The sequence below is a fragment of the Bubalus kerabau genome, chromosome 10, assembly GCF_029407905.1.
Source record: "Bubalus kerabau isolate K-KA32 ecotype Philippines breed swamp buffalo chromosome 10, PCC_UOA_SB_1v2, whole genome shotgun sequence".
NCBI classification, from domain to species: Eukaryota; Metazoa; Chordata; class Mammalia; order Artiodactyla; family Bovidae; genus Bubalus; species Bubalus kerabau.
The window spans coordinates 96,925,509-96,953,210 of NC_073633.1; the positions used below are offsets into that span (position 1 = coordinate 96,925,509).

The 27,702-nt window shown below is 39.3% G+C and overlaps 1 protein-coding gene and 1 long non-coding RNA gene across 2 annotated transcripts; one reads left to right on the forward strand and one right to left on the reverse strand.

Annotated features, from left to right (window-relative positions):
- The first annotated feature begins 269 nt into the window (after nucleotides 1–269).
- LOC129621876 (uncharacterized) lies at nucleotides 270–27,221 on the forward strand. The gene is made up of 3 exons (XR_008699785.1): nucleotides 270–428; nucleotides 20,731–20,896; nucleotides 21,014–27,221. It is a non-coding gene; the product is annotated as an uncharacterized LOC129621876 (long non-coding RNA).
- LOC129621875 (40S ribosomal protein S4, X isoform-like) lies at nucleotides 15,057–17,125 on the reverse strand. Its single transcript, XM_055538791.1, has one exon. It carries the CDS (start codon nucleotides 15,903–15,905, stop codon nucleotides 15,114–15,116), a length of 792 nt encoding a protein of 263 aa, XP_055394766.1. The 5' UTR covers nucleotides 15,906–17,125; the 3' UTR covers nucleotides 15,057–15,113.
- Nucleotides 27,222–27,702: the final 481 nt, after the last annotated feature.

Here is a 27,702-nt window from a genome sequence, read left to right on the forward strand (position 1 = left end):
ATACTGGTAGATGCTCTCCAGTTATCTTTTCTTCTCCACCTTCTTTTAATAGATGAACCCACCCCTCCACCCTTCCTCCTCCACACTATCTTTTAAAAGAATGGTCTCCCAATTACAGACTACATTTCCCAGCATCCCTTGAAGCTAAATAAGTTCATGTGCTAAAGTTCTGGGCAATGAGAGAGGAGTAGAAGGATATCTTTCATTTCTGGATCAGCTCCTTAAAGACACTTGCCCTGGACTCTCTCCTAGTCCCTTCTTCTATGGGCTGTAGCACAGACATGGTAGAGACTCAGCGTTCGGTAACGCTGATGAGCAGATCAGGGAATGGCAATGCAGCAGAAATGAAGGAAGAGACCTGTGTATTTTAATGACCTTCACCACCTGGACCGGCAGGACTGTAATGTGAGAAATACATTTCTATCTATGTAAGCCACTACATTGGGTTTTGTTTGTTTTGTAAAAAATAATTTCGGCGGGGGAGGGGAGGTGGGGGGAGGCGAGTTAGAGCATCTTAACTTCTACCCCAGGGAATGTAGGGTTTTACCTTGTTTTATAAGAAGAAACTTGTTTCAATTGTGAAAATTGCCCTTGGGACATTATGGGAGGAACAGATTTTTACACACGATAAGTCTGAAGGGTCAGGCTGACCTTTCTGAATACTTATCATGCCAAGGTTACTATAAGGAGTTCTTGACTGCTCCTTATATGTTAAGAGTATTTTGAATTCTAAGGGAGAATATGTGTTCATCAACTTGGTTCGTTTTGATTATGAGTATGCTGTTTTCGTAATGAAGTAGCAGTTTCCCATTTCTTTGACTAATCCTGCCAGCAAGGGCCAGTTGAATAAACTAAATACCTTTCAATTTGCCTGTCTCTATTAAGCTTAACCATAAATTAAAATGAATGGGTATCTCCAAAGAGAATGTCTAAAAAAATGGTTAATCAAATTTTAACCTTGCAAAAAGTATGAATTTTGTAATACCATAATCTCTGATTTCTATTAAAAGTTTTTTGTTGCCTGAAGGACAGTATTGGAAATTGACTTTTATCATATGATTCAAGGTTCCAGTTCTGTATACCTTCATAATCTTGCATCAGTATTTTCATTACTAGTGTAATGAATAGCAGCTATGTGATGGTTTGTCAAAAATAAAGTTAATAAAAAGATAGTTCACATAAAAGAATTAGAGCAGCATCACATAATATAGACAGAACACAGCAAAGTTATCATACATGGCCCTTTACATAACTCTCTCACACACAGGACTGTCTTAGATCAGCTGGCTTTGGAAAATCACGGCACTGATGATATTTCAGTCACTATCAATAATTCTCAACTTCAGAGAAGTTAAATCAGTTTCTTCCCCTCAGCTTCCTAATAACCAGTGACAACTGTTCCAGTGGAAAGAACTCTTGGCCAGCAATCAGGAAACTTCCTTGCTAGCCCTGGCTTTCTGAGTTACCAAGTGTGAAATTGGGCAGGTCATTTAACCTTTGCACAGGTTAATTATGGAGTTCAGTAAAAGATCATCTATAAAAAGCCTTTTGCAAAATAAAAATCTTTATACCAATTCACAGTGGTACATGTATATATACATATGCATCCCTGGTGAAGGGAATGGCAACCCACTCCAGTATTCTTGCCTGGAAAACCTCATGGACAGAGGAGCCTGGTGCATTACAGTCATTGGGGTTGCAAGGAATCAGCCACAACTTAGCAACTGAGCATGTACACATGTATATATATGTATGTGTGTATTGTTTAAGGAAAACATCATTAACAATACAAAGCCACCTATAAATGTATTTGTTCATATACGTACAAACCCATATATACATGTGTGTTTATAAAAATATACACATTAGCTAAATTTAAAATTTTTACTATTTAGGATTTATTTCCTGGCTGCTTATAAAATGAGTTAAGGCATTTATGGGTTAACACAGAATGCAAAAGTGCAATGGGAAGTTTTAAAACAAAACAAAGTCCATGCAGATGCCATTTAAGAAGCATTTTTAGTGGAGTCCTCCTGTTCCTCCTTGATGGCTAAAATCAGATAAGGGGACTTCTGTAATAACAATAACAACAGGTTACTAATGGTTTATTAGACAGTTGTTAACTGTCCTCTACAAATCAAAGAATCTGACAATGACCTACATCTAACCGCACAGAGTCACCCTGGTGTCATTCCTCTATTGCAGTCTCCCTGGGTGATAAAGTTAATAAGCCAGATTTGCCAGAGTTTTCTGGAAGTAACAACTGAGAGTGTCAAATTCCCATAGTGGAGTCCAAGGCACACATTAGGCTTGTACCCTAAATTCAACAGGACTGTAACATTCCTTTGAACTTTTTTCCTTAGTGATCACCTTTAATCATGAGATTAAGGAATCGTGAGATGATAAGAATGAGAATGACTAATCTTTCCTTTTCCTAGACCCACACCACCTGTTAGTATTAAGTGAGCTACATTCCTTTTTATATACAGGTAAATAAATTAGGGATTAAATTCATTGTGAGGTAGAGGGTAATATTGACACAACTTTGATTCATCAGCTAAGGTAATACCATCCTATTTGAAACCATCCATAAGTTTCCTTTGATCTTTATTTTAAAACTAAAAGCAAAGCATTGCATGTTATGGCCTTAGTCCTTAACATGAACAATAAATATATTAGACTGTATTCTTATTAGATAGGTTATTATTGAGGGTCATCTAACTCAAACTGGAAGTCTCAGAGTAAAATCACTAGGTTAACATTGGGATTAGCAAAGAATGGCATTGGAGATTCTCCCCCATGTGCCTGTCTTTTAAGAAATGACAAAATATAATAAAATGGGTTATAAACCTCTGTGCAGATGTCATGGAAAGAATAAAGCAAGAGCTGGTCATTGAATATCACTTTCATACTTAATCCTAATGGTATGTTCGGCCTCATTGCTTAACCAAAGCATCACTCCCAAAGGGTCTCTGGGCATCAACAAATGCTCAGAGCTGGGACACAGGTCTTTCAGAAGTTGAAATTTCTGGGTGAGATGAATTGGGAGATTGGGGTTGACATATACATACTACTATGTTTAAAGTAACTAATGAGAGCCTGCTGTATAGCACAGGGACCTCTACTCAATGCTCCGTGGTAACCTAAATGGGAAGGAAATCTGAAAAAGAGGGGATATATGCATACACATAACTCATTCACTTTACTGTATAGCGGAAACTAACACACATTGGAAAGCAACTATCCTCCAGTAAAAAGTAGCTAAAAAAAAAACCTCCCCTACCTGAGTCTTGTGACTGATGCCTGAAATTCCATATTACAGGCTCCTTTCATCACTTCAGAACATTTGATCACTGGGTAAATAAAAATGCATACAGGACTAAAAATATTTTAAGCAATTAAAAGAAGTTGGAATTTCTTCTCCAGACTAACATTTCTCCTTTCTGACACTTAAAAGAAAGCAGTTCCTAAAGAAGAATTCTGCAGCAATATATTCAAAGTTTGCCACCCTAGAACCAAATCGTAACATGCCTTTCTTCCAAATGCAGCCTCTTTTAGTATCACAGTGTACCTGCCAAATAGGCCGCAGACCATGCCAGCCCCGTCTGACAAATGGAGGCCTGAGCGTCATCCCAGCCTCTCCCGATGCAGAGAAAATGAAAGGAAGCAGTGGCGGCCATGTATTCTACTCATTTCTTGAATGTGCATTTGTGGGCTCACATGTCAATGGCTGACTCCTTTAGCAGGTTCAGAGTAAACAAGTAGAATACATTGGGAAGGCTGGTCCTTATGATTCAAATTTAAGTCTCACAGAGCAACTGCAGAGGGACAAAATGTATGTAAGTCTAGTTGATCCCAGACTCACCTGACTCCTTTTGTCCTCTTGGAGTTGTAGAAATACCTGCCCAGACTGGCAGGTGTTGACTAGAACAGAGACAGTGGAGCAAGAGAGAGGAACCCCAAACCCTTAGTCTTTATATGCACTCTCTCTTTCGGTCCAAACATCCTCTTCACTCTGATTGGCTTCTGGTTCCCTCACTGCCCCTTGCCTTTGAAGTGTTCTGGACTCAGCAGCACCCAAGGTTAATGCCTCCAACTTGCCCACAGCACCTACGCGTGTCCTGGGCATGCACGTGTATTTCCACTGACCCAGAGTGACAGTGGGAAGTAGCTTCTTGTAACTCCTTTTCCTGGAGACTTGTCTCTCCCTTGCACTGCTTGTCTTGGCTCTGCTAAAAGGCTAAGGGAGGATATCTATTCTTTTCACCCACAGGTTATAAAACACAACACGGTTCAGTTTTAGAAGGATGGCTGACATGACTGTCATATCACTGCCAGGAAGAAACCTCAGGTTCCATATTTGAACCCCCTACCTTGTATTCCAAATCAAGCACCTCCGAAGATATTATGCACCCATTACTGCCTTTTCCTTTGTCATTCCTCCTCAGATTAACAACATTTTCCTTTCCTAATATGATTTTTTTCATTTTTCTTCTTTACAAAGTTTTCTTTATAAAGTTTCTTCACACCTCATTGTAGAATGAACACACGTGATTTCCAGAGAACAATAATTGGAATAATTCTGTTTGTCATTCTATCTTCATTTTTTAACTACAAAAATGAATATTCAGGTCAAATTCTGTTGTAATGGGGCAAGGAGTTTGCAAGCTCCTTTCTTAGGACGAAGTTTTATTATACCCTTTATTGAGTGAAAGCAAAAGAGAAGCTTAGGAATGAGCTTCTTGGCTATGAGCTGTCTTTGCTCTTACAATGGTATTTGCTGAAATGGCAAATATCCAATATACCATTGTTGAATTTCAAGATGACTGTTTTCTGATAACCAGAATGTGATACAACGATCACCTACATGTAATTGAATTTTAGTTTTGGTCTACACAGTGACTGCAAAAACATTTTTTTGAAAAATCATGTTTAATTGAATTTAACTGATTTCTGCCAAATAGATAAATATCAGTTTTCCCTGAAGTCTTTATTTCTGTGAAATTCAATTACTAATGAGATTTAACACTTCCAACAATAAATTTATAACGTACTAAATTTAATCTCTTGAAATTCCGAAACAAACTAACACATCCCTCCCTCCCAATTATTCTAGATGGAGATATACTGGATGTCCTCTCAGAATTCTCAAACGTTGAGTTATTTTTGATTCAGAACATTTCCACTGGTTGCCCTTGAGTAGACATGCCATATTATCATGTTACCTTTGGAATCTCTTTAGACTGTGACTGACATTCTCAGCAAGGCAACTAGATATGAACACCTTCACTACTGACTATTTTTTTTTTAATGACATCTCCCTTGAGGAAATGGTCACTTTTCAAGGTCTCAATCCAGAATTGAGAACATGTGTTACATATTCCAATGAACCATAGGAATTGTTTTTCCATTGTTGTTGTTCAACTTAGAAGTAAAGAGAACTTTGTTAATATCTCCCTGCATATATGAATTGTGAAGTTAACAATATTGTCCTAAAGAATTACATTCCTCAATATTTCTTGTACGTTCTTTCTTGTATCCCAACTGTACACACACAAGTATCATTCACTCTTGGAAAGTTTGCTTTATGCAACTCTGCTTTTACAGAAGACCTACGTTAGTATTTGCTTTCTTTAACCAGAAGAAATCCAAAAGGATTTTTGCTTATATATATATATATATAGTATGTAACTATTTCTTTGCTTTATGTCATTTCAACTTATTATGGAATTCTCCAGGCAAGAATATTGGAGTGGGTAGCCATTCCCTTTTCCAGGGTATCGAACCCAGGTCTCTTGCATTGCAGGCAGATTCTTTACTGTCTGAGCCATGAGGGAAGCCCAAAAAGTGTCATCAGTTCAGTTCAGTTCAATTCAGTCGCTCAGTCATGTCCGACTCTTTGCAAACCCATGAATCGCAGCACAGACCTCCCTATCCATCACCAACTCCCGGAGTTCACCAAAACCCACGTCCATCAAGTCGGTGATGCCATTCAGCCATCTCATCCTCTGTTGTCCCCTTTTCCTCCTGCCCCCAATCCCTCCCAGCATCAGAGTCTTTTCGAATGAGTCAACTCTTCGCATGAGGTGGCCAAAGTATTGGAGTTTCAGCTTTAGCATCATTCCTTGCAAAGAATACCCAGGACTGATCTTCTTTAGAATGGACTGGTTGGATCTCCTTGCAGTCCAAGGGACTCTCAAGAGCCTTCTCCAACACCACAGTTCAAAAGCATCAGTTCTTTGGCACTCAGCTTTCTTCACAGTCCAACTCTCACATCCATACATGACCACTGGAAAAACCATAGCCTTGACTAGACGGACCTTTGTTGGCAAAGTAATGTCTCTGCTTTTCAATATGCTATCTAGGTTGGTCATATCTTTCCTTCCAAGGAGTAAGCATCTTTTAATTTCATGGCTGCAGTCACCATCTGCAGTGATTTTGGAGCCCACAAAAATAAAGTCTGACACTGTTTCCGCTGTTTCCCCATCTATTTCCCATGAAGTGATGGGACCGGATGCCATGATCTTCGTTTTCTGAATGTTGAGCCTTATGCCAACTTTTTCACTCTCCTCTTTCACTTTCATCAAGAGGCTTTTTAGTTCCTCTTCACTTTCTGCATAAGGGTGGTGTCATCTGCATATCTGAGGTGATTGATATTTCTCCCGGCAATCTTGATTCCAGCTTGTGCTTATTTCAGCCCAGCGTTTCTCATGATGTACTCTGCATAGAAGTTAAATAAGCAGGGTGACAATATACAGCCTTGACGTCTCCTTTTCCTATTTGGAACCAGTCTGTTGTTCCATGTCCAGTTCTAACTGTTGCTTCCTGACCTGCTTACAGGTTTCTCAAGAGGCAGGTCAGGTGGTCTGGCAGTCCCATCTCTTTCAGAATTTTCCACAGTTTATTGTGATCCACATAGTCAAAGGCTTTGGCATAGTCAATCAAGCAGAAATAGATGTTTTTCTGGAACTCTCTTGCTTTTTCCATGATCCAGCGGATGTTGGCAATTTGATCTCTGGTTCCTCTGCCTTTTCTAAAACCAGCTTGAACATCAGGAAGTTCACGGTTCACATATTGCTGAAGCCTGGCTTGGAGAATTTTGAACATTACTTTACTAGCGTGTGAGATGAGTGCAATTAAAGTGTCATAGGAACACTCTATTTTAGGGTAATGTGTGTATATGTGTATGTGTGTATATGCATGTGTGTGCTCAAACATCTATTGAATTCAGTCGCTTAGTCGTGTCCGAGTCTGTGACCTCATGGGCTGCAGCACACCAGGCTTCCCTGTTTATCACCAACTCCTGGAGCTTATTCAAACTCATGTCCATTGAGTCAGTGATGCCATCCAACCATCTCATCCTCTGTCATCCCCCTTTCTTCCTGCCTTCAATTTTTCCCAGCATCAGGGTTTTTCCAAGGAGTTCTTTGCATCAGTTCAGTTCAGTTGAGTCACTCAGTTGTGTCTGACTCTTTGTGACCCCATGGACAGCAGCACGCCAAGCCTCCTTGTTCATCACCAACTCCCAGAATTTACTCAAACTCATGTCCATTGAGTTGGTGATGCCATCCAACCATCTCATCCCCTGTCGTCCCCTTCTCGTCCCATCTTCAATCTTTCCCAGCATCAGGCATCAGGGTCTTTTCCAATGAGTCAGTTCTTTGCATAAGGTGGCCATAAAAATTTAAGTTCTACATCAGTCCCATCTATCTAACTCATAATTTAGGCTTTGATAAAACAAAATTTTTTAAAGGGGGCAGAAAGGTATAAATTTCCTACTGTAAAATAAATAAGTTTGTTATAAAACTATAATAAAACCAAACTTGAGTGTAAGATAGGCTAGAAGGAAGCACTGTACAACATGGAGAATAAAGTCAAAATTTTGTAATAACTGTAAACAGAATGTAACCTTAAAATTGTATAAAAATGATTTTTTAAAAAAGAGAAGAGGGATTGGTGAGCTATATACTTCTAAATAGAATTATTTAGAAGAATAACACTAATAAAAATTGCATTTAAAAAGTCACAGACATGCTACATATAGTATGGTGACTATAATTAACAATCCTGCACCGCGTGTTTGAAAGTTGCTAAGAAAGACCTTAAAAGTGCTTACCCCAAGGAAAACAATTTGTATAATTATATATGGGGAATACTGGTCATCTCACAAGGTCAGGTGGAGACAGATGTGGTGAGAGACAGGTGTGTTGTACACTTGAATATAATGTTATATGTCACTTATACCCCAATAAACAATAAAATTTTCACTAAAAAATGAAAATTTTTATGAAGCTCTTAGTATTGGTCTCTGTGGATACAGATCAGGGTATGCTATCTTTCATAATCATCTTTCTCGTATGGTCTATCCGAAAAGCATCTGTGAAGTCCCTTTCTCCTTGTCTTCATCTCCCCATTCTGGGTACTGATACTAGTCTTCGGAAGTATGTTTAGCTAACAAAGACTTCAAAGGATCTGCCTTCTCCCGAGATTCCTTCATTTCAATCAAGGATGAATCTTACTGAATTTCTAAACAGGAGGTTTCTTCATGGGGTAAGGGGGGACTGGGGTGGAAACATTGTAAGTGCTCTGAAACGAAGGGACAAAAAAAGAAAAGTGGCAAAATGCATAACCTGAGTGTGATTTTAAGGAACAAAATTGTACCAACTAATAATAGTGTTTTCATACATTATTTCTGATCTTCACCCTGCACAGTGGGCATTATTATTAGCACCATGTTTACAAATAAGGAAGCTGAGGCCCCCAGTTGTTATATGATTGGCCCCAGGTCAGGTAGCAGAGAAATGGCAGAGCCAGGATTCACACCTAGTCTTTGGGTGGCCCACTCACGTATGCCTACACCTGTCAGAAGGCTTCGGGGAAGGAAAGATGAGAGCTTGGGCTTGTGAGGTGGGGCTAGTGGTAAAGAACCCACCTGCCAACGCAGGAGACATAAGAGACATGGGTTCGATCCCTGGGTTGGGAAGATACCCTGGAGAAGGGCATGGCGACCCACTCCACTATTCTTGTCTAGAGAATCCTGTGGACAGAGGAGCCTGGTGGGCTACAATCCATAGGGTTGCAAAGGGTCGGACATGACCGAAGTGACTTCACACAGCGCACCACAGGTGAGAGCTCAGAATCTCCAAGTACCAGCTACAAATGTAGAATTTGTACAGTAAGAGAGACTGGACCAGAAAATATATATGGAGAACCAAAAAATGCCCCTCCCACCATCTTTTTAAAAAGTCAAGGAAAGAATAGGAAAAAAATAGAATGAACATGGACTTAGCAGGCACTGGATCAAATTCAGTTACTGCCAGTTATTATACTAGCTCTAACCTTGGGTAAAATTATTTACTTTTTTGGTGCCAAATTCTTTTATACAAAAAAATGAATATAGCAATATCTATTCCATCAGGCTATTGTGAGGATTAAATGAAATGACTTACATGAAAGTCTCAAGATGAGTGCCCCACTCATTGTAGGAGTTCAATAAATGGTCCTTCCTAATCCTTTCATTCATTGTTAGAGTTTATTTAAACAGATGCAAAGGAAGCTGCTTTTAAATCTGTAACAGCCTATTCTTATGAGCACTGGACCACAACTGTGCCATCATGCCTAAGAGCATGGATTCTAAATCCTAACTTCTGGCTCAAATCCTGGCTCTAATTTTTAAAACTTGTGTAATCTAAGCACCTTTGCTCCAGACTCAGTTTCTTTATCTGGAGAATAGAGTTAATAATGGAATTTACCCTGTGAGATTTTATAAGGTTTGATTTCATTAATGCAAGTGAAGTGCTTATTACAGTGACTGGCATTTAGTAAGTGCTCCATAAACGCTATTACTATTAACCAAGCAAATAATAGACTTAGAACACAATAATAGAGTTAGAACACCAATTCTCCATCAGGGGTGATTTTGTCTCCCCTGAAAATATTTGGTAATGTCTGGAGACATTTTTGGTTGCTATAACTCATCAGGGAAATGGCATTTAGAGGGTAGAAAGTGGGGATGCTGCTAAACATTTTAATATACACAAGACAACCACCATGACAAGGAATTATCCAGTGTAAAACATCAATAGTGCCAAGGCTGAGGAATACTGAGTTGAGAAAAGTCATCCCAACTCAGTAGGGATCCTGAGATATTTTCCTCATGAGGGCATACGAGGTCACCAACCAAATATTGCTGGAAAACCAAATACCCCTACACCCCATTTAGTATACAATGGGCTTCCCTGGTGGCTCAGATGGTAAAGAATCCACCTGCAATGCAGGAGAGCTGGGTTCGATCCCTGGGTCGGGAAGATCCCCTGAAGAGGGCATGGCAACCCACTCCAGTACTCTTACCTGGAGAATCCCGTGGACAGAGGAGCCTGACAAGCTACTGTCCATGGAATTGCAAAGAGTCAGACACAACTGAGGAACTAATACTTAAGCTAACATTGGAAAAAGTAAAAATAATTATTGAGTGTATGGGACTATAATAATATGTCTTAGAGTTATGGTAAAAATGCTCTTTTAAAAGGGTAATATTTCTCATTAGAATTGCCATTCTAAAATTCACTGAATAAGAATTTGAGAGTGGGTGAACAATGATACACAAGGGCTTTAGAGACCACTCCATAAAAATTAATGCTTGCAAATACATCTGGATTCCCTCTGCTGCAGGAATGAGCAAGTGAAAATGGTCTGCCAATAATGGATACAGGTAGGAAAGTGGGCACAAATTTTCATGCTCCTTGTTCATATTTTCTCCCTCCTCCTCCTCACCCAGATACTTTGTGTGTGATGGGATTACTTAGAGAAAGGTAAATGTGAAGGGCTCAAAGCATCTCTTTCTCGCAGTCTTAGTATCTCAGGTGAATTCAGCAGGATCTCCAGCTGACAGGATTCCTTACTGATTCCGTGTGTTTTGTACATCTCCTGCAGCTTGAATTGATAAGGGTACATTGGCAACTTGAACCAGAAACTAACAAGCCCAGGGGATAGCTCTTCCTTACTGAAAAAAATACAAACTCTCAAGTCTGAGGAGGAAAATAGGGAGCACTCTATGAGGAACACACACTTAATCCTGAACCTCCTTATTTAGGACTTAATGGTTGGTACTTAGGGAATTGGAAAGTTACAATGAGTTCCTTTTTCAGTCATTAGCAGGGAGGTATTGCTCACACACAGAACACTGTTCCAGTGAACACAAGACACATGAAGAGGTATGAGTCCTTTCTCAAGCTTGCAAGTGAGATCCACCAGAGAGGCTCCAGTGTGTTCGGGATGGACGCACTGTGGTCTACCATATGTCAACAAAGGCATCTTCGTAATATTCTGAATTTGGTGGCTGAATAATGGTGCCCAAATATGTTAGGTCCTAATCCCTGGAACCTGTAAATATTACCTTATTTGGAAAAAGGGTTTTTGTAGACATGATCAAGGATCTTGAGATGGGGAGATTGCCCTGGATTATTTAAATGGACCTTAAATGTAATCATGAGTATCACTACCTTTTTCCCTGACGTGCAGGGATTTACAATATTACATTAGTTTCAGGTATACAACATAGTGATTCAATATTTTTGTAGATTATACTCCATTTATAGCTATTATTTTTTTTAAAAAAGCTATATCTCCCTGTGCTGTAAAATATATCCTTGTTGTTTATCTATTTTATACATAGTAGTTTGTGTCTCTTAACCCCATACCCCATTTTGCCCCTCCCTTCTTCCCTCTCCCTCCTGGTAACCACTAGTTTGTTCTCTATAACTGTGAATCTGTTTCTGTTTTGTTTTATACCTTCATTTATTTTTAGATCCCACATACAAGTGATAACAGAGTATTTGTCTTTTTCTGATTTGTTTATCTAAACTTAATACTCTCTAGGTCTATCCATGCTGTTGTGTGTGTGGCAGAATTTCATTCTTTTTTTTATGACTGAATAATATTCCTCTCTGTGAGTGTGTGTGTATGTGTGTGGTGTGTCAGATCTTTATCCATTCATCTGCTCTAAGTAACATTGATGGTTACTTAGGCTGCTTTCATGTCTTGACTATTATAAATAATTACAAATAATGCTGTTAGAAACACTGAGGTGCATGTATCTTTTCAAACTAGTGTTTTAATTTTCATAGATGAGTGTTCTTGTAAGAGAGAGGCAGAGGAAAATCTGATATACAGAGAAGAGGAGGTCATGTGACCATGAGATAGCAATTAGAGGGATGTGGCCACAAGCCAAGGAATGCTGGCAGCCTCCAGAACTTGGAAGGGTCAAAGAATGGATTCTCCCTAAGAGCTCCTGAAACAAGTGCAGCCCTTGATTGCTGTCCAGTGAAAATGATTTTGGACTTCCAGCTTCAGGAACTGTGAGAGAATACATTTCTATAGTTTTAAGTCACCAGTTTCTGGTAATTTGTTTCAGCGACAATAGGAAACTAATAAACTGGTCATAACTGTGGATTCTCTTCTCACAGACCTCTGTTGGCCTACTGAAGGGAAAGAGGAAGAAAAAGAGAGTTAAGAAACATGATGCAAGCAAGAGATAAAAGAAAGAAGGAAGAGGGGAAGAAAGAAGAATCAGGAAAAAAGTGGAGGAGAAATAAGTCACTGAATGGTTTAGGTCATGTGTGAATTATACAGGGGGGCGGGGGGAGTTCACATGACCCCTAAAATCCACTTCTGTCAATATGGTGGATATTAAGGCTATGCTTAAGCCTGGGTCAGAAGAGGAATTTGTCTTTAAAACTTATGATTCATCCAATAGTTGTAATGTGGCTTACTGAAATTTTTCTCATCAAGATCACCACTGACCTCCTTTTGGTTAAAAAACAGTAACCACTTAGTCATCAAGTTCTTTAACCTGACTTGCCAACTTTCAAGATCCTGCTCATAACCCACTTCCTCTACAAAATCTCCCTTGATCTGTGTTATTTTTCCATTTTCTGAATTTCTATTACACTCACAGGAAGTTTTTCTGTTATTTCTGCCCCTCTAAAAAGAGGCCAGAAATGCTTACTGCTAAACACCCCAAAATGTATAAAACAACCCCCTACAGCAAAGAATTATGGTATTTTTTTACCCCCTTCAACAATCTGCACAGGGCTGGTCTGTAATAGAGTCCTGTGGTGACTGGCTACCCACCATTTTGAGTCCAACAATATAGATGGTCTCACCTTCTTCATTTATGTCTATTTATTATGTCATACAATGATGACTGATATTAGAATTATGTCCCTGGCATGCTAGACCTAAACCATAAAAAATACACTAACAAAATTCATTGTCTTTCTAGTTAAGAAAATCTATTCATACATTTCAGAAAAACTCCCAATTGGAAGAGTTGAGGCCAATATCATTTCTTGTTTGTCCTAATTTAATCCCCCCAATGCAATTAGCAGCAACCTCTCAAGTCTCTAATATTCAAAACATGTGAAGATTTACTTTATTACTTGACGAGTTACAGGTTTGTGCTAAGGTACACCTGAAGGTACCTGCTTTCTGCTATATATTTCCCAATATGTGCCAAGTCTCAGAGAATATAAGCTTATTTTTTAATTGATGTATGTTCCTGGCTTAAAACCTTCAAAAGGAAAGTCTGCATTGTGGGCCTATTTATTCTTTAATATTGCTCACTTGCATCCTCTGTAACTGAAACTGAAGCTCAGTTCAGCAGACTATCCCACAGTAAGTGATCAGATAATTGCCCACATGAAAACCATTATGTACACACATGGCTAAAGAATCCAGTCAAGGGCATACACCTGTTGGTGGTCAGTCCTTGTGTTTTCACTTTTTTATTTTTTAAGCATAAAAACACCAAAGGCACATGGTGGCATTCCCCTCACTTAAAAGCAGTGGACATAAACCACACCATACAATTAAGAATCACAACACAGGCAGGATGGTAATAAATTAAACAAAACAAGTGAACTAATTAACATACTTCCAAAACAGAAAAAAAAACAAGTTTTAAAACATTGTATACCTCACTGAAGTAGCAGCTGTTCTTATCAAAAACCATATATTCTCTTAGTACAGTATTTTGCAACTTATTGCCTTTCCTGCCTTGGAAAAATTATGTAACAGCTATACTGCCCATATTAACATTTTTTGGCCTTTTATAAGTAACAGCTTTTGAAATCAGACATTCAGATATCCATTAAGTCAGCTACTTGAAAAAAGTTTTCAGTTTTTTTTATCTCTTTCAGAATGCTCCAAAAGAGTGATTCAGATAACTCATAAAAGGATTAATTGATTAATGCTGAAATGATGAACTTCATAAAATATAAATGTCCTTCCCCACCTAATGTGTTATGTATGATTGCAAAGCATGATGCAGTCACAACATCCACATGTTCAGTTCAGTTCAGTTGCTCAGTTGTGTCTGACTCTTTGTGACCCCAGGGACTGCAGTACCCCAGGTTTCCCTGTCCATCACCAACTCCTGAAGTTGGCTCAAACTCATGTCCATCGAGTCGGTGAACATCCAACCATCTTACCCTCTGTCATCCAGCCTTCTCCAGCCTTCAATCTTTCCCAGCATCAGGGTCTTTTCTAAGGAGTCAGGCATCAGGTGGATGCAAAGTACTGGAGCTTCAGCTTCAGTATCAGTTCTTCCAGTGAATATTCAGGACTGATTTCCTTTAGGATGGACTGGTTTGATCTCCTTGCTGTCCAAGGGACTCTCAAGAGTCTTCTCCAACACCACAGTTCAAAAGCATTAATTCTTCAGTGTTCAGCTTTTTTTTTTATACTCCAACTCTCACATCCATACATGACTACTGGAAAAACCATAGCTTTAACTAGACGGATCTTTGTCAGCAAAGTAATGCCTTTGCTTTTTAATATGCTATCTAGGTTTGTTATAGCTTTTCTTCCAAGGAGCAAGCTTCTTTTAATTTCATGGCTGCAGTCACCATCTGCAGTGATTTTGGAGCCCCCAAAAATAAAGTCTGACACTTGTTTCCGCTATTTCCCCATCTATTTGCCATGAAGTGATGGGACCAGACGCCATGATCTTAGTTTTCAGAATGTTGAGTTTTTTGTTTGTTTTTTTGCTATTAATCACTTGGTATTATCTTTAATTACAAAGACTTTTCCAATCACATCACATAGAGATCATTTTATCCACTGTTCTGTTTGGCTGACAATCTCTTCTCTCTCTCCTCAGCAATGGTAAGGCGAATACCCTTTCCACAGGGAAGAGAGATCCATGGTTTGTTGCCTTTGCCAATAACGAAAATGATTGAGAGCCGTGTGGCAAAGCTGTTGCCGTTCGCATCTTTCACATGAACCACATCAAAAGAACCTGGATGTCTCTCCCGGTTTGTAATCACACCAATTCTTCCCAGGTTAGCACCTCCAGTCACCATGCACAGGTTACCAGTGTCAAATTTGATGAAATCAGTAATCTTGCCAGTCTCCAAGTCAATCTGAATGGTATCATTCACCTTGATGAAGGGATCAGGGTAACAGATGGTACGAGCATCATGGGTTACCAGATGAGGGATTCCTTTTGTCCCCACAAATATCTTTCTTACTTTGCACAATTTATATTTGGCCTCCTCAGGTGTAATACGATGAATAGCAAAGCGACCCTTGGTGTCATAGATCAAACGAAAATTCTCTCCAGTCTTATCAATGCTGATGACACCCATAAAACCAGCAGGGTAGGTTATATCTGTGCGGACTTTGCCATCGATCTTAATGAAACGCTGCATGCAAATCTTCTTTACTTCATCTCCAGTTAGGGCATACTTAAGTCTATTCCTTAGGAAAATGATTAGGGAGAGACATTCCCTTAGCTTGTGGGGGCCGGTAGATGGACGAGAGGCAAACACACCAGTCAGTTTATCCAGCATCCAATGTTTTGGAGCTGCTACGCGTTTCAGGTGCTTCTTGGGACCCCGAGCCATGGCTGCGCTAGGCACGAAAAAAGCTGAATGTTGAGTTTTAAGCAAACTTTTTCACTCTCCTCTTTCACTTTCATCAAGAGGCTCTTTAGTTCCTCTTTGCTCTCTGCCATCAGGGTGGTGTCATCTGCATATCTGAGGTTATTGATATTTCTCCTGGCAAATCTGGATACATGTACCAGATTTCTATTTTGATGACCTTGGTACAGAATGATGATTAGGGTCAAAAGGCCCACACATCCTGGAAAGCTTAGAGGATTTTAAGTAGGGAAAAGGGTCCTTGAGTAGGCTGATATGACCAGGTTCCTTTTTCAACTTACCAAAGATGATTCCAGAGAGTGTAGCTCATTTTCCTGTTTTCTTATGATAAAAATGCTTGGTCTTCAATTACCACTTTCTGACACTCAAACTTCATTGTCATCCTGAGAGAACTCCATCCTGAAAAAGGAAAATTCTTTTCCTCACCCAAGGTCTTTTCCCCTTGTATTAATATCCCATGAGATTATTAGCTCTGGAGGAAAGAATTCAGTGGCAAAATTCCATATTTGCTCATGAAATTCACTCCCAGCTTCCACTCACACATCAATAGGGCGGTTAGAAGAGAAGCTCCTCACTCCCTCTACCCTCTCTGCATGCTTCCCCTCAGCTTCTTCTGACACCCACACTGGTTTGTTTTGTTTGTTTGTTTTCCTACTGAACCAAAAGTCGTTTTATTAGCAGAGGCTCTTCTTTAGGCAGAGTGTATATTATGCTTGTTAGGACAGACAAGTATTTAAGTTTACAAAAAGTGCATGGTACTGGCTAGTCCATAGAGACAGGAAATGGAGTCTGCTCAGTCCTCTAGGTGCTAACCCCACCTGATGCTCTTTCACTCCTCCTGTGGGCTACAGGAAGGATATATCAAAACCTAATGCATTATCAAGCCTTAGTGAAATTTAAGCAAGGTCAGCAGAGTTGACAGCTGTTTTGCCCTCTTTCTTTTCCTAGAAATGCTGTGTAAATCTTTCTGGAAAAAAACAAATAAAACCACCACCAACAACAAAACACAACAACAGCAACAAAAGAGGACAACCCCCCCACCCCAAACTCCTTAGTGCCATTGATTCCTTTGCATTTTAAACATTTTACTTTTGCATTTTTAAATAAAAGTGAATAAAATGGCTGTTTGCAAAGGTGACCCAGTGACCAAGTGCATGCATTCAACTGTGGGCTCCATACTTATGAATACATGCCCTTGGGTATGGCAGTCAACCTCTCTGTGCCTCAGTTTCCTCATTTCAGATAGATTATTGAAGGAAAATGATAAATACTTACCTTATAGGGTTGTTGTCAGGAGTAAATGAGTTAAACTATGGAAATTACTTCAGAATAGAGTTGGCACTCAGTAAATATTTGATTAATTAATGCAATTTAACAGAATAAATATGTTCTAGAATCCAAGTAGTTTCAACTTTGATTTTTGTGCAGTTAGAGTGATACATTGCTCTTTAGTAAGTGGAGACAAGAATCTGAGCTCAGGGGAGATTTTTATGAATGAAGTGGATCAGGCATTGATGTTAAAGAAAAGTAAGAAATCTTCATGGAGAATGATTGAATGCCACATTCTGAGCCTGGCATTTTTCAAGTACCATTGCATATAAATCTCCTAACAGTTCTTTTGAAGTAGACACAATCAATTCCACTGTGCAGATGAGATAAAAGAGCTCAGAAATGTTGATTACCTCAAATCACACTTAGCCCAGCACCAGTCAGTGGTAGAGGTAGGATTCTAATCCTATATCATTTAAAAACCAAACATAACATGGAAAAAGGAGGAAGGCAGATTGTGCAAGTAAAGTGATTTTATGAAAAGGTGATTATTGAATGGATCATTGACAAGGTTTATGATCCAAAGCTTCCCAGGTGGCACAGTGGTAAAGAACCCGCCTGCCAATGCAGGAGATGCAGGAGATGTGGGTTCAATCCCTGGGTCAGGAAGATGCCCTGGAGAAGAAAAGGGCAACCCACTCCAGTATTCTTGCCTGGAGAATCCCATGGACAGAGGAACCTAGGGGGCTACACTCTATGGGTCACAAAAAGTCAGACATGACTGAACCTAGCACAGTTACAATGATCCAAATATGGTTTGATAGCTCTTAGAACTAGCTTTGAGGTAGAGATTCAGACTACACACGATACTTATAGTCTAGTGAAGAATGCCATTGTACATATCAACAGCACACTCACAAACCATCAGAGATAGAAAGCGACTCAGAAAACCATTTAGTCCAACCTCCTCCATTAACAGCTAAGAGACAGAAGTGAAATGGCGAGCTCAGTGTCATATAGGTGATTAGTGGCTGAAGTAGCCAGGATTCCTCTGGTCCCAACACTCCTCCCCTTGGTGGCATGCAGGATAGCCAACTGGATCACCATGTTTTTAAAGCCACCCATTTGGATGCATGTAAATTCTAGTTCATTTTAAATACCCCAACCCTTACTTTGGCATTTAAACCTAAAACAAGTATTAGAGTGATTCTTAAAATTCATTGGGAATATATAATAAATAATAAGAATATTCTCTAGTGAAAATAAAGTTTCTATGATCTAGAACCTTCTTTTTAAAAACTGACTAAAATTCCAAGATTGTTGTATTTTGTCAAACAAGAGTAAAAATTAAATATTGTCTGGGTAGGAAAGCCCTTTAAAGGAAAATATTGCTCTTTTTCACACAGAGAGGAATTAAAAAGTGCTTTAACTTTGTTGTTGTTTTTCTTATATTACATCCATTCACCAAATATTTACTGAACAGCTAAAATAGCAGGAGTCCTACCTTCCTTGTATATTTCACAGCACCCATTATACTGCTAAGCTTTTGGTAGTCATCGATTGATTGGTGGAATCTTCTCCCATGTTCAATATATTAGAAGGCTTCAGGACAAAAGTCATTGAGATTATGTCAGCTACTACTGATGTTCTGGAGGTGAAGGGTATACAGGTTAAGGATATGGAAGTGAAGGAAGGAGACAGCTCTTGACTATTCAATGATTGTGTTGTCCTGAACCATGTAGAATAATATGCACTTTCTTAGTTATAATCAGTAATGCAAAGCCCAAAGTTTCATAATTTCTTTCATTGTGCATGCATCAAAAGTGTATAATCAACTGTACTATTTATTAGGCTGGCAAGCATCAGGCTTGTGATGGTAGCCATATTGAAAAAACGGCATTATCGAATTATGTCATAGTACACAGTTCTATCATAGGGCCAAATCTTGTTCATGCAGGTTATAAAAGACAGATTAAAACCACATTATCCACTGCTTCAGCAATACTGCATTATTATAAACATAAGGAAGCTAAAAGTGCTAGATTTTGGGCCACTCAAGCTTTTTGACCTAAACTTCAAAGTACGCAAAACCTAACTATGGTAGAAAGGGTTTTGGATTGCTAGTAATGTGGAGAGAAAGGAAATACTAAAGGGAAAGATGAAGAAGAATGGAAGCACACAATTTTCAGTGATTTTTATAGTAGATACTTAGCTGGTCAGCAAATAAATTGTTAAATGACAAGAAATTGGCATATGAACTAAGTGAGTTTTTCAAGCAAAACATCCTGGAATAAAGGAATGCTAGTAGGCTGAATGGAGAAGGCAATGGCACCCTACTCCAGTACTCTTGCCTGGAAAATCCCATGGATGGAGGAGCCTGGAAGGCTGCAATCCATGGGGTCGCTAAGAGTCAGACATGACTGAAGCGACTTAGCAGCAGCAGCAGCAGTAGGCTGAATAGGCAATGAAACCACAATTAGCCATAGATTGGCTGGATATCGGCGGGCCTATAAAACCTAGCAAAGATTTACCTGCCTTATTGTGTAGAGGGTGAAGCACAAGTTCTGGCAGATGACATTGAAAAGTTAATAATCATGGAGCAATTGATCTTAATTCATCACATGGGTCTCTCCACTTTCCTTCAAGTACCATAGCAAAATTAACTTGGGGTTTAAGGGACCAACGTTACAATCTCAAGGATTTTTGTTCTACGTTAGCCATTAAGTGGAAAAGGCTTGGGGTGGCAAACTAAGTGGTGATGATAGGAATCTCTAAAAAGATCCACAAATGTGATATCAGGCCAACACATACTCAGGCCTCAATTATACACTTACACAAGAGATGGGGCATGCAATGATAATGTAGATATCAATATTTAAAGGATATTCATTATGGTAAATTCAGCGAATTTCACACTCAGTAAGTTAGTCATCAATACTGGTGATGCAGGGGTGCTATCTAATTGGTTTGGTTTTCCTGCCATCATGGCTCTGAAGACATTGTTTAAACCCTTAGGAAATTCCAAGGACATTATGATTTGAATTTTCATGAATACACTCTGGCAACCCGTCTGTTAAGTGCTGAACGATTCTGCAAATCGGGCTATCCAGATCAGTTAATAAACACTGTTTGCTCACGGTAGTAGGGAAGGATGGTTGACGGTGTCCATGTGATTAGTTCAGTTAGCAAATACATTCTGAAGACTGAAAATATGCCATCCACTGTGCTACACAAAACATGCTGCCTTTATTTAAAGAGCTTACTGTCTATTGAAGCGTCCTGCAATTTAGAAATACAGTATAATTATATTTAAAGCAAATATACATAATTCATCAATTAAAGATGCTTTCTAGGTACCATTGACTGCATTCAGCAATTTTCTACATAACTTTCAAAGATTCTGATTCTCAATACAATATTGATTGTAAGAGTTAAGATGATGTTTGATCTATTATGATATCAAAACAATAATAAAAACCTAATACTTGGTTCCTACTATCCACATTTTTCTCTATTCTAGACCTTTGGCTCATGATGACAAAATGCACTACAAATATTAAAGTGGTGATGAATTACTTTGGTCTGACCTTCCCAACACCTATGTGGATTCCAAATATTAACAAATGTCTCTTCACATAAGTTATGGATAACTTGGGAATTAGCTCCCAGGATGCTACCAGCAAAAGGTAAGTAATTCTGTTGGTAACAGTGTCACTTTTGTAAATTGATCAAATGTTGCTTTACAGATAATAGCCAAGTTACGGACCCCAGAAGATTTTAACATTTTCTTCTTTCTTCTGTAGATGCCTACTTTGTTCCCAGTTCACTTCTAATCACTGAGAAGAGCAATCAACACTAAATATTTAAGGGTAATGAAAATTTAGCCTGAACATCTACTTGCATGAACGTTGCATGGGAAAGTTTTCCTTTAGCTGCTCTGCGGTACCAGTATCTGAACCCATACGTCCCACTGAGAAATACAAAGAGTCCCAAAGGATAAAATTAAGGGTAGACAACATCTGACCTCAATCATGGGCGTCAGGATAAGAAATGCATAACACATGGTCACAACTCAAAAGCAGTGATGTCAAGGTTACTGCAGAGGATGGCAGCTGTTCAGTTGGACATCTGGATCTCGGTGGTTCCAGAACTGATTGTTCTCACATGAGATCTGTCCATGAGAAGCTCAGCCCATCTTCAGTAACAGTTCTCAGAATCTGAATGAAATTTTCATGTAATGCCCAGTGAATAATACATTTTCACACATACAAAATATTCTCATTTCTGGAAAGTAAATGTTGCCCAAAAGCAAAATATTAAAACAAGAAGGATTATTTTGGGTTGTATGGCTGTGCCAAACTGGTTCTTCACCTTTAGTGTTTACAGTCAGAAGAGATCAAGGACAATGGAAGGGTTCTGGCTGTCTTCCTATATTATCTGATACTATCTAAATATGCACAACTTTGTACTTACCTTTCGAAAGTTCACTTTCCTTCCCTTTTCTGAGAACGATAACCAGCAAAATGTTGATAGGCATGACAGGTTTAGCACGTGCAAGTCTGCTATATCAATTTCAAATGGTGCATAACTATTATAATTGGTAGGCAGGAGTTAAGAAGTATGAGCACATTTAAGCATATATATCCAGCTAATCAAATTCATCAGCACATTAAGTGAAGAAATTATATTTAAATTCTTTAAAATTATAAGGTTAAGATTGGTAATATGTACAGAAAACATTTTTTAGCCAATTAAACAAGACACACTAGATTCACACTAATGAATGAAATGTAAATGTGATAGACAGTTAAATTAATGGAAATGATGCTTTCTTGGATAGAAGGTCACTAGTCCTGAGTAACATATGAACGTAACTATGTGGTTGGCACAGTCCCTGATCAACAATGGGAAGATTTTCCAAAGTGTATAGCAGCAGGTGTTAATATGATGCATTTGTATATTCAAAAGTCCTTTATAAAAAAAATTATCTATATATTACCTGGTATGAATTTCAAACCCTAAAATTACTGAAGACATTTCAAACACAGTTGAGGGGTTATGCCATCTGCAACTTATTTGGTTTTGTTATTTACGCAAGACCTGTAAATTTCAGTCATTTTGGTGCTGCAGTGGGCTAGCTGGCGGTGTAAGTTCCTCAGCAAAGTCTCTGGATGGATCCTGTCACAGTGTGGTTGTTCAAAAAACAAGACTCTTCCAAAAACCATACTTTATTTGATGGATGGCATAGTGTAATATTTAATTCAAGTGTTCAAAAACCAAAAGAAGTGCTTGAAAAGCTTTAGTTAAGAGAATTGGAGAATTCTGTATAGATTTTGATTTAGTCCATTTCTAAGTATATACAGGGAAGGGGAAGCAACCTGATTTGAAACCACTCAAATGATCAATGATACATAATGGAGGGTAAAAAAAAAATGTAAGATAAAAAGCCAAGACAAATTCTATTTAGCCATTAATTATCAGAGGATAAAGAGATGGACCAATGTAATAAATATCTGGTCTCAGTTACAGACAATGAGGAAAAGTTGGATGAGACTTAAACATTCAACAGTCATTAAATCAAAATCTTTCTTAAAGTGACAATGTCAGAGTCTGGAAATGTTACTCTGACCCACAGTGGGTGACTGTGAGCCATTGGTATAGACAGGAAAAATTGAAATCACATGTAAAATGACAATATAGAACCAATGCTCCAAATCTCTCAAGTTCCTGGGGGGAAACAGGATAAAAATTCTTCCCCAAAGAAGTTCACATCCTTTTGATAATCAAATATTAGTCTGTATTTCACCAGAGAGAAGAGATATACCTGTAGGTCCTGATTTAATTAGATGCCCTGATGATGATTCTGAATGGTTGACAAGCTCTTGTTAATAGAAGCTTGCTAGGTGAAGCAAAGGAGAAGTGACCTCTAATAGTAAATCAAGCACCTTTGGAAGCTGCTTTATCTCCTTAACCTGGGTGACCTGGGCCTGGAGTCATAGTTTGGATACCTGGGAGACTATATATTAGGAACTGGAAAACAATTTTTTTTTTTTTTTTTTTTGGTTTTGGGCTAGACTAAAGCTCAGAGAAGGTTGTAATCAAATGAACTTTTAAGTTCATATGACTCTTGAACTTGAACATTCATCAGAATCACCTATAAGACTTATTAGAACCTAGACTGCTGGCACTTTCCCCAGTTTCTGAATCCTTAGGTCTGCAGATGAGAAATTTATAGTTCTTACAAGCTCCTAGGTGCTTGCTGTTGCTGCCACTGGTCTGGGGACCACACTTTGAAAACCAGCGCTGTAAGGAATACTGAATAAAAAGATATGTATTTTCCTCAGAAAACTATGACTTGTCCTCAGTGGAATCTAATCAGTAGGTTTACCCACAGTTAAAATTTAAAAAATGAGCAATGACCCACCACTGTTAATTTGGAACAGTCAAACTAACCTCACCAAAGGCTGCTCCAATGGAAAAAGTGGGAACTCTTTCCACGGTACACACTGGCTTTGCTGGCTGTGGTCTTAAGTCAAAGCACAGAATGAACCTTGGCCAGCAGCGTGAGGTCTCTCAAGTTTGCAGCTGTTGGGAGGAGACGGCTCTGCCAGCGACTCTGGGCAGGAAGTTCCTCGTTAGAACCGATGCATCTATTTTATTCAGCTTGGAGTGAAAATAAATAAATAAATAAAAAGAGGCCAAAGTCTCTAGGCTTCTCCGAACTTCTTTTAACTGCCTGACCTCCCCAAGGCCACCATGTTGGCTGGCTTTGCCGCCATGGCTGCTCTACTTCCGGTAACCCACGGCTCGAGGCTCGGCGTCATGGGAAGTTCTCAAAGTGGCCGTCATAAATCACACCTATGGAATAAATAAGATGAAAATCCCAAATGACAGACAAACACAGGGCACTCAGACTGAAAAAAAAAAATCTGCAATAAGGCCACTCCGCATCCCAGTCCACACGGCCAGCAAGCGGTCCGTCAAGAACATTAAGGAACAGTGTCATTTTCATCAGAAACGGGCCTTTATGGTGCACAAGTTCTACAGGACTTCTCACAACGCTGCTTTCCAGGACCTTGCATCAGATAAAGGATGGAGGGCTACCGCAGTTTCTTCTTTCAAGTAAACACTTTAAGATATTGTTGTTGAAGGCGACACAGCTTCCTCTGTGTTCATATCATTTTACAGAACTCCTGCCACTCTCCATTCCCTTATTCAGCTAAGTGCTCAGCAATAATGGACAAACAAAATCTAAACTAGCATTACCACTACCCTAGGGATAACACTGAGTAAGAGTTATGCAGTATGATCTGATAATAGCTGGCTTTGGGAGCTGAAAAGGAAAAAAAAAATGTCTTGTAAGGGGATATATTAAGACATTTAGATTTTAAATCCTAAGTCCAACATGACGCATAATTTGGGAATTGCTCTGTTGGCTTTAAGGTTAAAAAATAAAAAAGGGATAGAAATAAGTCCTGATATATAAAATACATATTTTTGTTCAGTCGCTAAGTCATGTTTGACTCTTTGTGACCCTATGCTAGACTGCAGCACACCAGGCTTCCCTGACCTTCACTAGCTCTTGGAGTTTGCTCAAACTCATGTCCATTGAGTCAATGAAGCCATCCAACCATCTCATCCTCTGTCACCCTCTTCTCTTGCCCTCAATCTTTCCCAGAATCAGGGTCTTTCCCAATGAGTCAGCTCCTCTCATCAGATGGCCAAACTGCTTAAAAAACAGCTGTGTATCATCACACAAGGATGAAAAGAAACAATCTTGTCTTACCAAGAAAAGTCTTTCACACCTAGTTAACAGACCAGTCAGATCATTAAAAAAAACAACTTGTGTTTCATGTGTTAATCTCACTCTTTATGGTGGCATTGTCTTGGTATCTTGAAATGCCTGCCCAGGCACGTGAGCATGACTCCAGTCTACAAGCTGGCCCAAATCAAGGACACAATTGGCTTCCAAAGATGCTTGAGGAAATGACTATGGATCCCAGGGGAAGAAATGAGAGAAACTTGAAGGGAAAAACATTTTTCATTTGAAATATATTATGTCAAGAACAAAGAGAGATGCACTATCTTAAAGTACAAGTTTTCACGCTGTTGGCCAAGTTGAGGCTTTTAAAAGCCATCTGAACCCTTGGTGGCTTCAAATGATTCAGAAATAAATTGAAATATTTGCAAGGGGGGAAAAAAAGGAGACTGTAATTTGATGGAAAACATATCATAAAAATAAGATGTGTCCCATTGTCACAGGCAAAGCCCATAAAAAATTCACAGGAAATAAAAATCGAATATGGGTAATAAAATAAAATTTAACTTTTCCCCCCTTGGTCCTTAGTCTACTTCCACTTGCTTATGGTCCTTAGTCTAGTTCCACTTGCTTATAGCATGCAGAGGCCTCCAATCCGGCCTTGCAGACCAGAGTTCCCAGGGCCAAATGGCCATTCTAGACAGAGCTCTGATGGGCTATGCTGAAGGCAACCCACAACACTGATTCAAGATGATGGTAGCGGGCCTTGTGCAGAGACACCACACCCAACACTGATCTGGGGTCTCAGTGGCCCAGCTGTGACCCCCTCACCAGACCCCTGGGCCCTGCCCCTCCCTGCTGCCAGGACCCCTATAAAGCAGCCCCAACCATGGCCAGTCCAGGAGACTGTGTCCTCCAGAGCTCATACCTCTTCATTCTCTGATCAAAGAATAAAGCTCCTCTTTGCTTCTTGTTCTATTGGCTTGATCAACACTAGGCAGAAGGACCCTCGCTGCGGGACCAACTCTGGAGGCTTGGTAACACTTTCAAAAAAAGCATGATTTTACAAAAACATGAAGTCAGAATCTAAAGGAGATTGTCCAACTAGTTACAAATGAACATGTGATGTTACCCTTCTTTCCCTCAGAATAAGATATTTTCTCTTAAATTATGACATATGAACTGGTGGTGGTTTAAAATCCACTAATTTTGTTTAAAAAAATACTGCTTCAAGCCAGTATTTTGATCTTTTATTTTCAGTCAAGTATACAGATGACACAGAGCTCCTATATTTAAGGATAAGTGGTAATTTTTGCTTTTTATTTAAATAATGCCGGTCAAAATGCTTTACCAAAGGATGAAAAATGAGAGGGTGTCAACTCGTGAGGATCTATGGAGAGATGATAGAAGACAGTCTGGGCATAAATGTCCACCATCTGCCAGCTTGAGGAAAACAGGATTCATTCCAGGGAATGGCAAGTATGCAACCAATGCCGTAGAACAGCAAGTTACTGTTACAATTACAGGTTATAAATGTATGGCTCTAATTTGACTACTGCAGCCCTTTTTTCATGCCCCACCTATATGCTCAAAAGCATAAGGTTTTACATTCTGAAAGGTGGTGTGTGCATGCCAAGTTGCTTCAGTTGTGTATTTTTGCAACCTTATGGACTGTAGCCTGCCAGGCTCCACTGTCCACGGGATTCTCCAGGGGAGCTTCCCAACCCAGGGCTCGAACCCATTTCTCTTATGTCTCCTGCATTGGCAGGCAGGTTCTTTACCACTAATGCCACCTGGGAAACCCCTGAAAAGTGGAGGCCATCAGATTATATGTTTGTTGTTTTTACTGTCCTGAAAGAGCACTAACATGCTATGTTTAGAAATACCACATATTCCTGTAGAGAGCGAGGCAGCAAGTTCAAGCCGATGATTGTCTCATGGCTTTGGACAACGTCAGAGATAAGCTGTATTATGGAAGAAAAGATACCAGCTACAGAAGTATTCCTGGGTTTTCAACCAGGAGAGTAGTCAAAGACATGTGACACTCAAATCCTTTTAATTGTCTGGTCCTTAAAGACATGAAGGTGTTACAAACACCAGCCAGCCAGCCCCTTCATTGTAGGCTACGGAGACCTATCAGACTCCAGAGGTGAAGAGTAGAGGCTGACTTGGTAAAACTCCAAGTGACTTGGTTTGGGTTTGGATTTGGGTGGGACGTGGGCATGGGGTGGATGGAGCCACAGAGGCTAAGATGGGGACAGATGAGCTTAGAACTTGAAGGTTCAGCTGGTTTTACCAGAGCACAGCAAATTCGTTTACTTTGTTACTGATCAAAAGCAAAGGAGACTTCCTTGAAATTTATTTGGGGGCTTAGAATCCAAAGTTCTGCTTCTAAGATGTAAGCACTTCTCCTAGCCTTAAATGAGATGTGTTGTGTTTTGTACGGAAATGAAACTAAATGGAATCTTTCATGGTTTAAATTTCTTTCCTGAAATAGGGAATAAGCTGATATGTTTTTACTGCTAAACTTTCAGGAACTTAAAAGTTGAAAGATGTGACTATTTTCGTATCATACTTCAGAGCATGAAATGCCTTTATATACAAACTTTCCCAAACTTACTTTCCAGATGAAGGTTCATGGTTTACTTTTGATCCAAGAAAACCAGATGCTTTCGTGAAGACAGCTTCCGCATTTGAAGGCCACGAAAATCACAAATTTTCTGTTTTGTTTTG